The sequence below is a fragment of the Lemur catta genome, chromosome 2 (genome assembly GCF_020740605.2).
Source record: "Lemur catta isolate mLemCat1 chromosome 2, mLemCat1.pri, whole genome shotgun sequence".
Lineage (NCBI taxonomy): Eukaryota > Metazoa > Chordata > Mammalia > Primates > Lemuridae > Lemur > Lemur catta.
The window spans coordinates 29020038-29033170 of NC_059129.1; the positions used below are offsets into that span (position 1 = coordinate 29020038).

Here is a 13133-nt window from a genome sequence, read left to right on the forward strand (position 1 = left end):
AGAAAGAAAAACAGCCCATTTCCACTTCTTTGGTTAATAGAGATAAATTGTAATCAGTATAATTTACTTGTTAATTTCCTTTCCTTTTTTTTTTCCCTATTCTAACATTCCACCTGTTGCAGATACAAAAAACAGCAGAAGTAGGAGAAATTTTAATTAGCTTTAATTACATCTGTACTTTAAAAATTATTTTGAAACACTTTTAATGTTATAAAATAGTTACAGGAACAGCAAACAAAAATTGCCCACATATCCTTCACCCAGACCTCCTGTTCACGTTTTGCCAAATGTTTCGATAATGCATGTCCTTTATTTCAAGAGTCTAATCTAGGACCACATTTTCACCTAGTTTTCTTGCCTCTCCTATACTTCATTTTAGAACACTTCATCAGTCTTTTGGGTTTCATGCCCTTCACCTTTTTGAAGATTATAGGACAGTCATTTTCTAGAATATCTCTCAGCTTGGGGGTTTGTCTAATGCTTCCTCATGGTGAGACTCAGGTTAAGCATTTTGGGTGAGAATATCAGTGTTTCTATTGCAGTCTGTTGGGTGGGAAATGTCTGTCTGACGACTAGTGTTAACTTTGATCACTTGATTAAGATGACGTGTGCCTTGTCCGCTTGTTAGTAAGTACTTCGGCAATACTTTGGGGCAGTGAAAATCTCCTTTGTCTTTTTAGCATTGAGGAATCCTATTTCTTTCTCAGAGGCTGGGAATTTTTTTTTTTTTTTCTCTTTTTAAGAGGTGAAGGTTAGTTTGTGGACTTAAATTCAGTTATAGTTGTTGTGTAAGTCCTTGAAAACTTAATGTTTTTCTGAAGTTTAAATATTGTGGATGGCTGAGCATGGTGGCTGGTGCCTGTAATCCCAGCACTTTGGGAGGCTCAGGTGGGAAGATCACTTGAGGCCACGAGTTCAAGATCAGCCTGGACAACATAGCAAGACCCCCCTCTGCAAAAAATTGTTATAAAAAATTAGCTGAGCATGGTGGTGTGCACCTGTTAGTCCCAGCTACTTGCGAGGCTGAGGCAGGAGAATTGCTTGAGCCCAGGAGTTTGAGCTTGTGGTGAGCTGTGATAACGCTGCTGCACTCCACCCTGGGTGAGGCGAGACTGTGTCTCAAAAAAAAAAAAAAAAAAGATTTACACAGTCTAAAAGATTGCTAGGATATAGTATTACATGATAATCTAAACTAATTTTAATGCACCTGAATCCTGTTTAGGATACAGTAAGCTGATTCAACTGTTAGATGCTTTTCATTTATTTTATTTTATTTATTTATTTTTGATGCAGAGTCTCATTCTGTTGCCTGGGCTGGAGTGTAGTGGCATCATTATAGCTCACTGCAACCTCAAACTCCTGGGCTCAAGGGATCCTGCTGTCTCAGCCTCCTAAGTAGCTGTGACTACAGGTGTATGCCTGTAATGTTTTTACTTTTTGTAGAGACAGGGTCTCACTATGTTGCTCAGGGCTAGTCTTGAACTCCAGGTCTCAAGTGATCCTCTGGCCTCAATGTCCCAGAGTGCTAGGGTTACAGGCATGAGCCACTGTGCTCAGCCCCTTTCATTTATTTTAGGCATGATTTTAGGATAAATTTGTAACATTTTATATGATGAATTTTAACTTTTTCTTAGTACTGACTGTTTTGAAGACATTATAAATAAGAATTTAACTGTTTTAAAGTTTGAGATCTTACTTACTTTTTTCTTAATATTAAGTGATACATGAAGTTATTTTATACTTCTCACCAAAGACGTTTCTGTTAGTGTATACATTCAAGAATATGATGGTGGCTTTAGTCATTTTATTTTGTTGAAACTTGGCTTTAGTGGTTCTTAATAAAATGAATTGGTAAATTTGAGTTTTACAGTTTGACCTCTTATACAAAAAATAACCTGAGAGACTACTAGATCTGAAAGAATGAAGACATCTGAAAGACACCAGAAAACCAAGGAAGAGACAACTGACTTTAAATACTGTCCCCGGAAGAAGAGCATCCACAAGCACAGGAAAATCACACTACATTTTTTAGAGTAGGGGTCAAAAAACTTAAGTTTGGATGGAAGATTTTTCTGGTAAAAGTATTCTTTTTTTCTTAAGCCTGTTGAATAATTACAGAATTGAATACTATTGCCTGTGCTAAATACTGTCTTCCATGGACAGTATCATAGTGGTAGTTATAATAGCTAATTTTGAAGGTTTTCTCAATTTTAATTGATCCCAGTATCTGGGGTTTAGTGATTATTTTTCTAGTGCAAAACATTAAGTTAGAAAGTTAGTGGTTTTTGCAGTTTTGAAGTTTATTCCACCGTACTTAAGAAAATGTGTGGTGTAGATGTTAATTGTTTATTATTATAAGTAAAAATAACAACAGAAGTCTGCAGACATTTGTGTAGAAGAAAATAAAATAATGGGCCTGGTGTTTCTAGTCAATTTAAATCCATTTCCCCCAAGTTGAGAGTGGATCTTCAGTCCTTTAGGTGGTGAGTCCAAGATTTTACTAATTTAAACCGTTGGTTAAACTCAGGGCTGTTTCTCATTGTTAAAGGAGATAAGTTTGCCTTGACAATGCCTATCAGCAGTGATTTGTGACGTGAATAATGTGTTCATGTAGATAATTAGTCTGTAACCCATTTGTGTATTTTTTTCTTTGAACCAAATCCTTTATTTTCGTAGAATGTGACTGATGTTGATACATAAAGTACTCTTCAATGTCCACTATAATCTTTGCTTTATGAACTAAAAGGATATTATACTTTTACTTCAGTTGGTTTATGGTGAGTGGCAGTTAGTTTACTGCTGAAAGATTGCCTAGTATTACAGTTGTAATCACTGTAGGATTATTTACCTTTTCATTCTTTTTTTTAATCCTGCCTTTTTTTGATTATTGTTGTGCATGAAAGAGGCAATTTAGGATTTGGAAATATGATTCTAGTCCCTTGTTAAAAAATTAAATGCATATGTACCCTTAGTAAGATAGCTCATCTTTTGGGGTTGCACTTGCTCATTTATAAAATAATACAGCAGGCCGGGCACGGTGGCTCATGTCTGTAATCCTAGCACTCTGGGAGGCCGAGGCGGGAGGATCGCTCAAGGTCAGAAGTTCAGAGACTAGCCTGAGCAAGAGAGAGACCCTGTCTCTACTAAAAATAGAAAGACATGATCTGGACAACTAAAAATATATATAGAAAAAATTAGCCGGGCATGGTGGCACATGCTTGTAGTCCCAGCTACTCGGGAGGCTGAGGCAGGATTGCTTAAGCCCAGGAGTTAGAGGTTGCTGTGGGCTAGGCTGACGCCACGGCACTCTAGCCCTGGCAACAGAGCGAGACTGTCTCAAAAAAAAAACAAACCAAAAAATAATAATAGAACAAAAGAGTTGAACTAAAATATCTTGATTTCTCTTCTTGACCTAAGGTGATTGTGTGTTGTAAGTTTGAAATGGAAAGATGCCTTTTTTTTTTTTTTTTTGAGACAAGTTCTTGCTGTCTTGCCCAGGCTGGAGTACAGTGGTGTCATGATAGCTCACTGCAACCTCAAACTCCTGGGCTCAAGCGATCCTCCTGCCTCAGCCTCCTGAGTAGCTAGGACCACAAGCATGTGCCACCATGCCCAGCTGGAAGGATACTCTTGAAAATAATATGGTGTGAAAAAAAAATAGAGCATGAATGTAATTAAAAAAAAAAAAGTGTTGTTACCTCCTCTACTTATCAGTCTGACCTGAACCTTATTTTGAAGCAGAAATATATTGAAGGTTTAGAAGAATTTTGGAGGACAGCATAATCAAAAATATTAAGAACCTTAGTTTTCGTTAGAGTGATGACAAGGTGTGAAAATTCTCAGGAGCTCTCTCACTATAAAATACGTTTGTGTGCTGTTCAGTATTAACAGCAAGGATCAATAAATTAAAGAAGTATGGTCAAACAAAAAATTTTACATGGAGTTAGTTTTTGGCTTATTTTGAGGAAGAACAGATCAAGAAACATAAGGACACAGATATACCTAATACCTGAAATGATCTCCGAGAAACACAAGATTTTAAAGAATGGCTAAAGCCGGTTTTCAGAGATACAAGAAGACATCACATCTATTAAACAATAGCTGACCAGAAATGAAACACCAACAAGCCAGTTAAGTTCATCTTTGAAACTTACAAAGGAGAATTAAAATGAAATCAGGAATGAAAAATGAAGTCAAAAAACATTCAGAATGGAAGAAGAAAGTTGAAAAAAATGGGAAAGAAGGTATAGCAGACTCAGTTATTATTTTTTGTGCTTCTGTATAATCACATTATATCCTGTGTACTCTTGTTCTTACTAACCACACTAATAGCATTTGGAGTAGACTGGTGACACAAATGCCCAGATTTTTTGTGTAAAAAGTAACAGGAAGATATGATAGTCTTTTGTCTTTGTGATCACAGTACAGGAGTTTGGTAAGCATGAAGATACAAGTGGCTGTCATCTGTCTTAGGCAGGAAATCCTTCTGCTCAAGCTGTGAGGCCTGCAGGGAGTGAGTAGAGAGAACTCTAATGGTGTATTTTGTGGTTTTGGTTGTAACTGTATGTGGAGTCTGTACAACCTTTAGACTTAATTAAATGAAGCAGTAAAAATTCCCCCTTTTACTTGATCTTGTTTGAATTGAGAATTTGTAACCTCACAGTCTAAAATCTGACTAATTCATAAATTGTTCTTGAGAATAAAGAATATGTAAGGTATGATTCCCAGATTTGGTGGAGTTATTCTTACTGAAAACAACTAAAAATGTCCTAAAATTATAAAGCAAAACTTTTGTAAAAACACCAAAAGCTTGATAAGATAGGAATTTTGAAGGGCTAATATGAAAAGGCTAATGTTAAAAGGAAAATGGGAGCTCAGATAACAGAAATTGGAATTGCTTTTGTCCTGAGGGCAAAAATTGCACCATGTGAACTTGAGTTTTGGAAGTTTTATGGAGTGAGATGTTCAGAAATCAAAACCCAGGGACTGCACAGAATTGACAGGTCAAATAAGGGACTTTTCCCCTCAGTAAGCTGAGACCCAATGGGATATAAGGGTGATTGAAAAGGAAGCCAGTCTGCATCCTTATTTGTGGCCCAGGTTAATCTACTGGGTGGTGGGTCCAAGGAACCTGAAGACTTGAACTTGGATTACGGTGATTCCAGGCAGCTATTGTCACATACCTGGAGGAAGCGGCTTTCATCCTGGGCTTCAAATTACAAATAATTTTTTAATGTAAAATGACCAGCACATAAAGATAATTAGGCATAAAAGGGAACAAGTACCATAAGTAAGAACCACCAGAAACAGCAGAAATAGACCTGCAAAGACTTAAGATTTTGGAAATACCGGAGACTATAAAATTACTACTACTCCCCATTAAACAAATATGACAAGCTTGAAAATCTTCAGGGAGTACCAAACTATAAAATATGACATAGCAGTAACTAGAAATCCTAGAAATGAAAATTACAAACAATTAAAAACCTGATGGGCAGTTTTAACAACAGAGGAGCACAGATGAAGAAAGAATTCATGAAATGGAAGGTAAGGCAGAAGGAATAATAATTCAGTACAGAGAATAAGTGAAAAAAGAGGAGGGTAAGAGACTTAAGGGATAAAGTGAGAACTCTAACGTACATTTAATTTAATTTGAGTCTCAGTAGGATAGGAGCTTGGGAATGGGGCAGAGTCTGAAGAGGTAATAGCTGAGAATTTTCCACAACTGATGAATACTATAGTCAAGAAGTCCAGTGAATGACAAACATATTGCATAAAAAGAAATCCACACCTAGACACATAGTGAAACTGCAGAAAACCAAAGACAAAACATCCTAAAAATAGCAGGAGTGAGGGTGGGGAACCTCAGAAGAGACTGTAGATGACTTCTCAGTAGCAACAATGGAAGCCAAAATATTATGAAGCCAAAAATAATGAAATAACCTCAGTGTGCTGAAAGAAAACAATTGTCAACCTAGATTTATATTCCAATGAAAATACCTTTTGAGAAAAAAGAATTTTTAGCAAACAAAAGCGCTTTGTCACCAGAAGGAAATTCTAAAGGATTAAACTTTAGGCAGAAGGAAAGTATGAGATACAAGAAAGAACGAGCAAAGAATGTCATAAATATGTGATTAAATCTAAAGGAAACTTAGATTGCTTGAAATAAAAATATTGCATTTAAACATATGGAATTAAAATATACATACACAAAAACTGAATGAGGAGCTATAGCTATGAAATAATTACCAGAATTAAAAAAAAAAAAGGCTGGGTGTGGTGCCACAGGCCTGTAATCCTAGCACCCTGGGAGGCTGAGGTGGGAGGGGATCGCTCTTTGTAGCCTTGAACTCCTGGGCTCAAGCAATTCTCCTACCTCTGCCTTTACTCAGCCTCTCGAGTAGCTAGGAGTACAGGTGCGTGCCAACATGCCTGGCTAATTTTTAAAAATTTACTTGTAGAGATGGGTCTTGCTGTATTGCCCAGGCTGGTCTGGAACTCCCGGCCTCAAGTGATCCTCCCACCTGGGCCTCCTAAAGTGCTGGGATCACGGGTGAGCCACCTCACCCGGCCTTAACCCATTCTTTTACTACAGCTACTACCATGGTGCCTCTAGGGGTCAAGAGAATTTAAATAAATTGACTCAACATGGTTTAATCTCTGTAGCAGTCTGTCCAGTAGAGCTGTTTGTGATGGTAAAAATGTTCTTCATCTGTGATCTTCAGTACAGCAAGCCCCATGTGGCTGCTCAGCACTTGAATGTGGCTAGTGCTACTGAAGAACTGAACTTCTAATTTTTTATTTATTCTTAATTACAGTAATTTTAATTCAAATAACTACATGTGGCTATTGTCTACTATATTACAAAGCACATCTCTAGAGGGATACCCTCTGGGTTGTCCCTTGACTCCTGGTTTTCTGCCTTGGATGATTGCCGCCTTTATTATTTATAAACAGAGATCTTTTCTCCCCACACCACCTGCCTTTTTCAGGATGGCATCAGGGATACACATTCGTGGGAGCAAGTACATAGTATTACAAATCCAGAAACTGGAAGTTGTTTTCTTGTCTGTAACACTGGGCTCATCCTCTGAGTTGTCTCAGTTCTTTTTTTTTCCTTTTCTGTGTTTAAAAAGATTCAGAGGGATCCATCCATTCTGTTTTTAATGACTTACAGCATACATGATCATTTGGCCATTTTCCTTTTTATTCCAAAGAACTATTATTAATGAAGTTGAGAAGTAAAACCCATGCCTAGTTGCATTCCTTATGAATACAGAGCAAGATGTCCCATTTTAGTTACTTAAAACAATTTTTTCATGGCCTTTTTTATTGGGAGACCTGAGTTTTGATGTATTATTGTGACAGATATGACAGGTCCTATCCTGGTGATTTTTGTGTTATTCATGTCTAGTGATACATACACCCTACACCTTTTGAGGCAAACCAGAGAAAGACTCCATGGGTCCTGCTCCCATGGCTTCTGGAGCATTGTCGCTTTAAGGAGCTTTCCTAGGCTCTGTGTGTATTTCCATTTTGCTTGTTCTCCCTCACAGGATTTTTGTGGATGTTAAGCAAGATGACCAATAAAGCATGGTATAAATTCAATAAATGTTAATTTCTTTTTTGTTTGTCTAATTCTTAGATTGAGGGGATTGGTAAAAGGTCAGAGGTGAAAGGAGACTTCATAATAAGTGGTTGATGTATCATCTCTTTGTGTAGAGGAGGTAAGTCCAGCCCCCAGGGTCACACAGCTAGGTAGTGGTCTGGGGACCCCACACCCTGGCTCTCCTGGCTTTTTAGGTTCTGTGGGGACCGGAGCTTCACGTCTCATGCTCCATAAGCTGGCCTGGTGCATCCTCTGGTGTTTGTCATTAATGCCACCTTTTGATGGCACTTTCTTTCTGGGAAAGAAGAGAGAGGGCACAGTCACTGAGTGAGGGTGCTGGGAATGCACCACAAATAGTCTCTATGGAAGACTCTCCAGGTAAGTGATATCTTGGGACCGGCAAAGAGTAGGCTAGGGAACTGGTGTGATCCAAATGCACCCATTTCCAGAGAGCAGAGTGCCCCAAACAAGGGGGCTCCTTCCCGCAGGCCTGCCTGGAATGGGTCCCCTCCAGGGTGCTGTGCCTTGCAAGTGCTCTGCCGCCTCCCTGAAGTGCTGCTGATGAAATAGGACTGCCCCTCGCCTGTGGTGCCCCTGGGGGCTGTTGGTGGTTTCTCAACACAGGTTGCGTGTGATGATGTCATAGCAGGTTTACGGCATTTTCAGGTGAGAAGTGGAAATAGAAGTAGGCAGAAAATTGCCCTAGTTTCATGTTCTGACACTGATAGGGGCTATATGACCTTGACAAATCACTGCATTTGTAAAATGAGAACACATCTTTTTCTTTCACTGGGGAATTAAAGGAAAAGTGATATAATGAAGAAATATCATGAGGTTTCAGAAATAATGACTGTGTATTTTAAGTGAAGGTCTGATTATGGAAAAATACAGGCCTTTGTTGTCCACTTTGACTGAGCCACACTTGAATACAATTTTCCTTGGACTTAACCTGTCCAAGAGAAGAGAATGAGACCTAGGCTGTTAGGGAAGATAATTTCTATGATTTAACTATTCACTTGCTTGATACTGCTTTTTCTTATTCTGTTTCTAATCAGGATGGGGACCTTGTTTTGGGAAACAGAATTGCTTCTGTTTGTTCACAGCTATGAGCATAAGTGTCCATTGTTTTTCATTATGGTTTTCATTATAAAGCTTAACTTCCTAAGTATGTATACTTTATTGCTTATTGATGTCTAAATCTGGCCTTGCAGTTAATTCATGTAACAGATGGTAAAGCTACACCACAGTCTTTAATAATAGGGAAATAGATCATCCTCTTTAACAGGGAAAAGATTTACTTAGGGAAAAGATTTAGTTACATTTTTAGGCAAAACAGTTTCACGCTGAGAGCTCTTTTAGATGCCTCTTGGTGTTCTCTGGAATATTGGGGCTTTGGTTAAGGATACTCAGGTGTTTTCAATAAATTAATTTATATACACAGATGTTTTTAGAATTTTTGTTCTTGCTTGCACTCTTAATTTTTCAATCATCCTTCCATATTGTTTGATTATTTAATCTCACTAAAAGTAGAATTAATTAAATTGAAAGGGATAGGGCTGGGCTTGGTGGCTCACGCCTGTAATCCTAGCACTCTGGGAGACCAAGATGGGAGGATTGCTTTAGCTCAGGAATTTGAGCCCCAGCCTGAGCAAGAGTGAGACCTTGTCTCTACTAAAAATAGAAAAATTAGCCGGGCGTGGTAGCTCGAGCCTGTAGTCCCAGATACTGGGGAGGCTGAGGCAGGAAGATCGCTTGAGCCCCAGGAGCTGGAGGTTGCAGTGAGCTATGATGACGCCACTGTACTCTAGCCAGGGGTAAAAGAGTGAGATTCTGTCTCAAAAAAATAAATACAATAAAAAAATAAAAAGCCTTCCATGTAATTAAAAAAAAGGAGTAATTTTTAACAGGCATCTAATTTGCATGATATTTATAGAAAAATAACTTAGTATTTGAATTAAAAAATTTTGCTTTAGATTTTGCCATTTCAGAGTGTCTTTATGTGGTGTATTGTTTTTTTTAATTGTTTTGATAAAATATATATAACATACAGTGTTAACTCTTTTTAAGTGTACAGTTGACTGGTGTTAAGTACATTCACATTACTGTAAACATCACATCTCCAGAACTTTTTTTATCATTCTGTACTGAAACCCATTGCTCCCCCTCTTCCTGGCCCCTGGGCAACCACCATTCTAGTTTCTGTCTCCATGCACTTGACGATTCCTGATACCTTATATAAGTGGAATCGTACATTATTTGTCCTTTTATATCTCGCTTATTTCACTTAGCATAATGTTATCAAGGTTCATCTATAGCATTATCAGAATTTTTAAGGCCGAATAATAGTCCATGTAGGTACACATGTCATATTTTATGTATTCAGACATCTACTGATGGGCGTTTGGGTTGGTTCCACCTTGTGGCCACTGTGAGTATTGCTGCTGTGAGCATGGGTAGACGTACCTGTTTGAGTGCCTGCTTTCAGTTCTTTGGGGTTGCTCTGGGCAAAACTCTCGGACCGTATTTTTCCTTGTGCTCCCACACCGCAACAGTCGTAGGCACAGAAGACTTGTATGACCAAAGGTAAGGCTTTTCTCCCACACATCAAGCAGTGGACACCAGCTGGATATCCCCTAATTTTATTTATCTACTTGGAGATAGCCTCAGATCCCACGGGGTGAGGGCTCAGTCCCCAAACTGCCCCCACCACCCATTGCAGTCGCAAGTCTGGGCCTCTGAAACGTCTGACCAAATGGCTTCTAATCGGGCTTCCCACAACCCCCTCTTTGGGTTAAGTTAGTTTGCTAGAGTGGCTCACCGAACTCAGGGAAACATTTACTTACGTTTACCAGTTTATTGCGAAAGATATTTTAAAGGATACAAGTAAATAGCCAGATGAAGAAGGACAGACGCGGGTGGGTTCCAGGAGGGTCTCAAGCACAGGACCTTCTGTCCTTGTGGAGTCGGGGTGCGCCACGCTGCCCTCCCTGCACGTGCAGGAGTCCTTGTTCGCTTTCCTGTCCGCCTCCGTGTGTTCAGCTCTCCGGAAGCTCCCCGAGCTCTATGCCCTGAGCCGTTTGTGAAGACCTCATTGGTTGTCCACAGTTGAAGCATAGACAACCGAGTCAAAATGTGATTGGACAAAAAGGGTGTGATCCAAACCCAGCAAGGCCTGTCTGTTCAGATTCTTTTGCTCTCTCTCTGCAGCATTTCTTCCTCCAGGGTAGCAGGCAGGACCCTCTGGAACGAGGGTTTATGACCACATTCAGATTAGAGTTCTGCCGTGGGCACGGGAAAGGAGGACTGGAGAAGGTCCAGAGAGAGGTTCTGTTTCCTTTTTTTTTTGGACTAGTTAAGTGCAGTAGTGAGAAGGGGGGAAGTAGTAGAATAAGGAGTTCAATTTGTAACTGACTTGTGAACAATCAAGTGAGGTAACTCACTACCTTTGGACCAGCCGATATTCTGTTTCCTGAGGCTGTTTCTAAGGCCTAAAGTGCACGATGTAAGACTAACAGGGTAATGGGAGTTATGAGTCAGGAGCCGTGGATGAAAACATATATATATATATATATATATATAGACAGATAGATAGATAAAATCATAATACAGAGCATATACCCAGAAGTGGAATTGTTGGATCATATGATAATTCTATGTTTAATATTTTAAGGAGGGCCGGGTGCGGTGGCTTACACCTGTAATCCTAGCACTCTGGGAGGCCGAGGCAGGTGGATCCCTCGGGCTCAGGAGTTTGAGACCAGCCTGAGCAAGAGCGAGACCCCGTCTCTACTAAAAATAGAAAGAAATTATCTGGCCAACTGAAAATATACATAGAAAAAATTAGCCGGGCATGGTGACGCATGCCTGTAGTCCCAGCTACTCAGGAGGCTGAGGCAGTAGGATCGCCTGAGCCCAGAAGTTTGAGGTTGCTGTGAGCTAGGCTGACACCACGGCACTCACTCTAGCCCGGGCAACAGCAAGACTCTGTCTCAAAAAAAAAAAGTTTTAAGGAACTGCCAAACTGTTTTCCATCATGGATGCACCATTCTACATTCCAAACAGCAATGCACAAGAGTTCCAGTTTCTCCACATCCTTGCTAGCAGTTAATATTTTCTGTTTATGTGTTATAATTTTATAGTATTTGAAATTCAGCTGAGGATCTTTGTTGATACCAAAGTATCAGAAAATGTTTTCTAAGGATCACACTATACTGTGTTATAAAGGACTCTTACATGTTACCTGATGCCCTGGAATCTATTTTCCTAGTAAGAAGAGGAAATTCTCTTTACCAGCCTCAGTCTGCTTCATCCACTCTTTTCTATTTCAGTATGTGCAGGGCAGAAAGGGAACTTTGCATCTGTTTCCTGTGTTGAACTGTCATAGATTATGGATTGATTGTAAAGTGCCTCTCCGCTTCTTCCTCTTACTTGGGAGAAATTGCACTGGTTCTAGGTGCCATCTGGATTTATTTTGGGTGTGATGTTGACCTAATTTTATGGACATAACATTAGATGGAAACTTAGGGGGTAGATTATTTATCTTATAGGATAAGAGTTTTGAGCAAACAGCATACTTGTTTCTGAGCCTTATTTTTTCTCCTAAGCAAGAAAACTGTCCATTAGGCAGCCTGTGAGGATGCTCACAGCTCTAAACGTGGGTTTAGGACACCAGATTTCTACCCTTACTTTCTTTTTACTTCTCTTGCACAGGGATCATGGCCCAAGTAGCAATGTCCACCCTGCCTGTTGAAGATGAGGAGTCCTCGGAGAGCAGGATGGTGGTGACGTTCCTCATGTCTGCTCTCGAGTCCATGGTGAGACGGCCTTACTGCTTCTGTCTAATTCCATAATTGGATAGGATCGGGCTTGTGGAAAAGGCTGATTTGTTTTTGTAGAAAATATAATTTTATATTTTTAGTTTTAATGAGCAGGGGTTTTTTTTCTTGAATAATAATTATGGATTTAAGCCTTTCAAATCACATTTTATTACCGTCTTCAAAATGTTCTTCTTAACTTACCTAAATATTTAATTTTTTGCATTTATGCTCAATTTTTTTGCTATCAGTATCTTAGGTAGTCACTGTTTTGCAAGTGTTAACTTGAATTTGTGTATAATATTTGAAGTTACTTACAATGAGTGTGTATGTTAGTATATGGTGCTGGTGTTTTATTGTATCTGTGTAAAGATAATTGCTAGAATTTTGGGCCATAAGGGCATATTTACTATTTTATATCTATTTTATTTTGCTTATGCATTCATAATTGTCTTTTCTTTGCTATCTTTTACTAAATTATAAAGATAGCTCTTTACTTAGGGAAAAAAGTCTATTTTATACATAATTACAGTGAAATGTTAAGTATTACTGCCGCAGTTTTATATTTATGTTACTAGGATGGTAGTTATACAATTTATCATGTTTTTATGGGTCTGTAGGTGGAAACACAGTATATGATATAAAACATATTAGGCTTAGGTATTTTCCAACACATTAAAAGTAGATATTTTAAGCAATGGAGGCTATGC

The 13133-nt window shown here is 38.9% G+C and overlaps 1 protein-coding gene across 8 annotated transcripts in view; it reads left to right on the plus strand.

Moving 5' to 3' along the window:
• The window catches only part of GTF2I (general transcription factor IIi), a 102438-nt gene that overhangs the window by 11132 nt on the left and 78173 nt on the right, over window positions 1-13133 (plus strand). For 7 of the 8 annotated variants that reach the window (XM_045543158.1, XM_045543163.1, XM_045543160.1 and 4 more), the window contains exon 2: window positions 12320-12423. In XM_045543158.1, coding sequence (XP_045399114.1) covers window positions 12325-12423 — 99 coding nt within the window. In that variant the 5' untranslated portion in view covers window positions 12320-12324. Of the gene's footprint in view, window positions 1-10835; window positions 10934-12319; window positions 12424-13133 lie in introns of those variants that run through there. The other variant, XM_045543159.1, reaches the window with a different exon arrangement.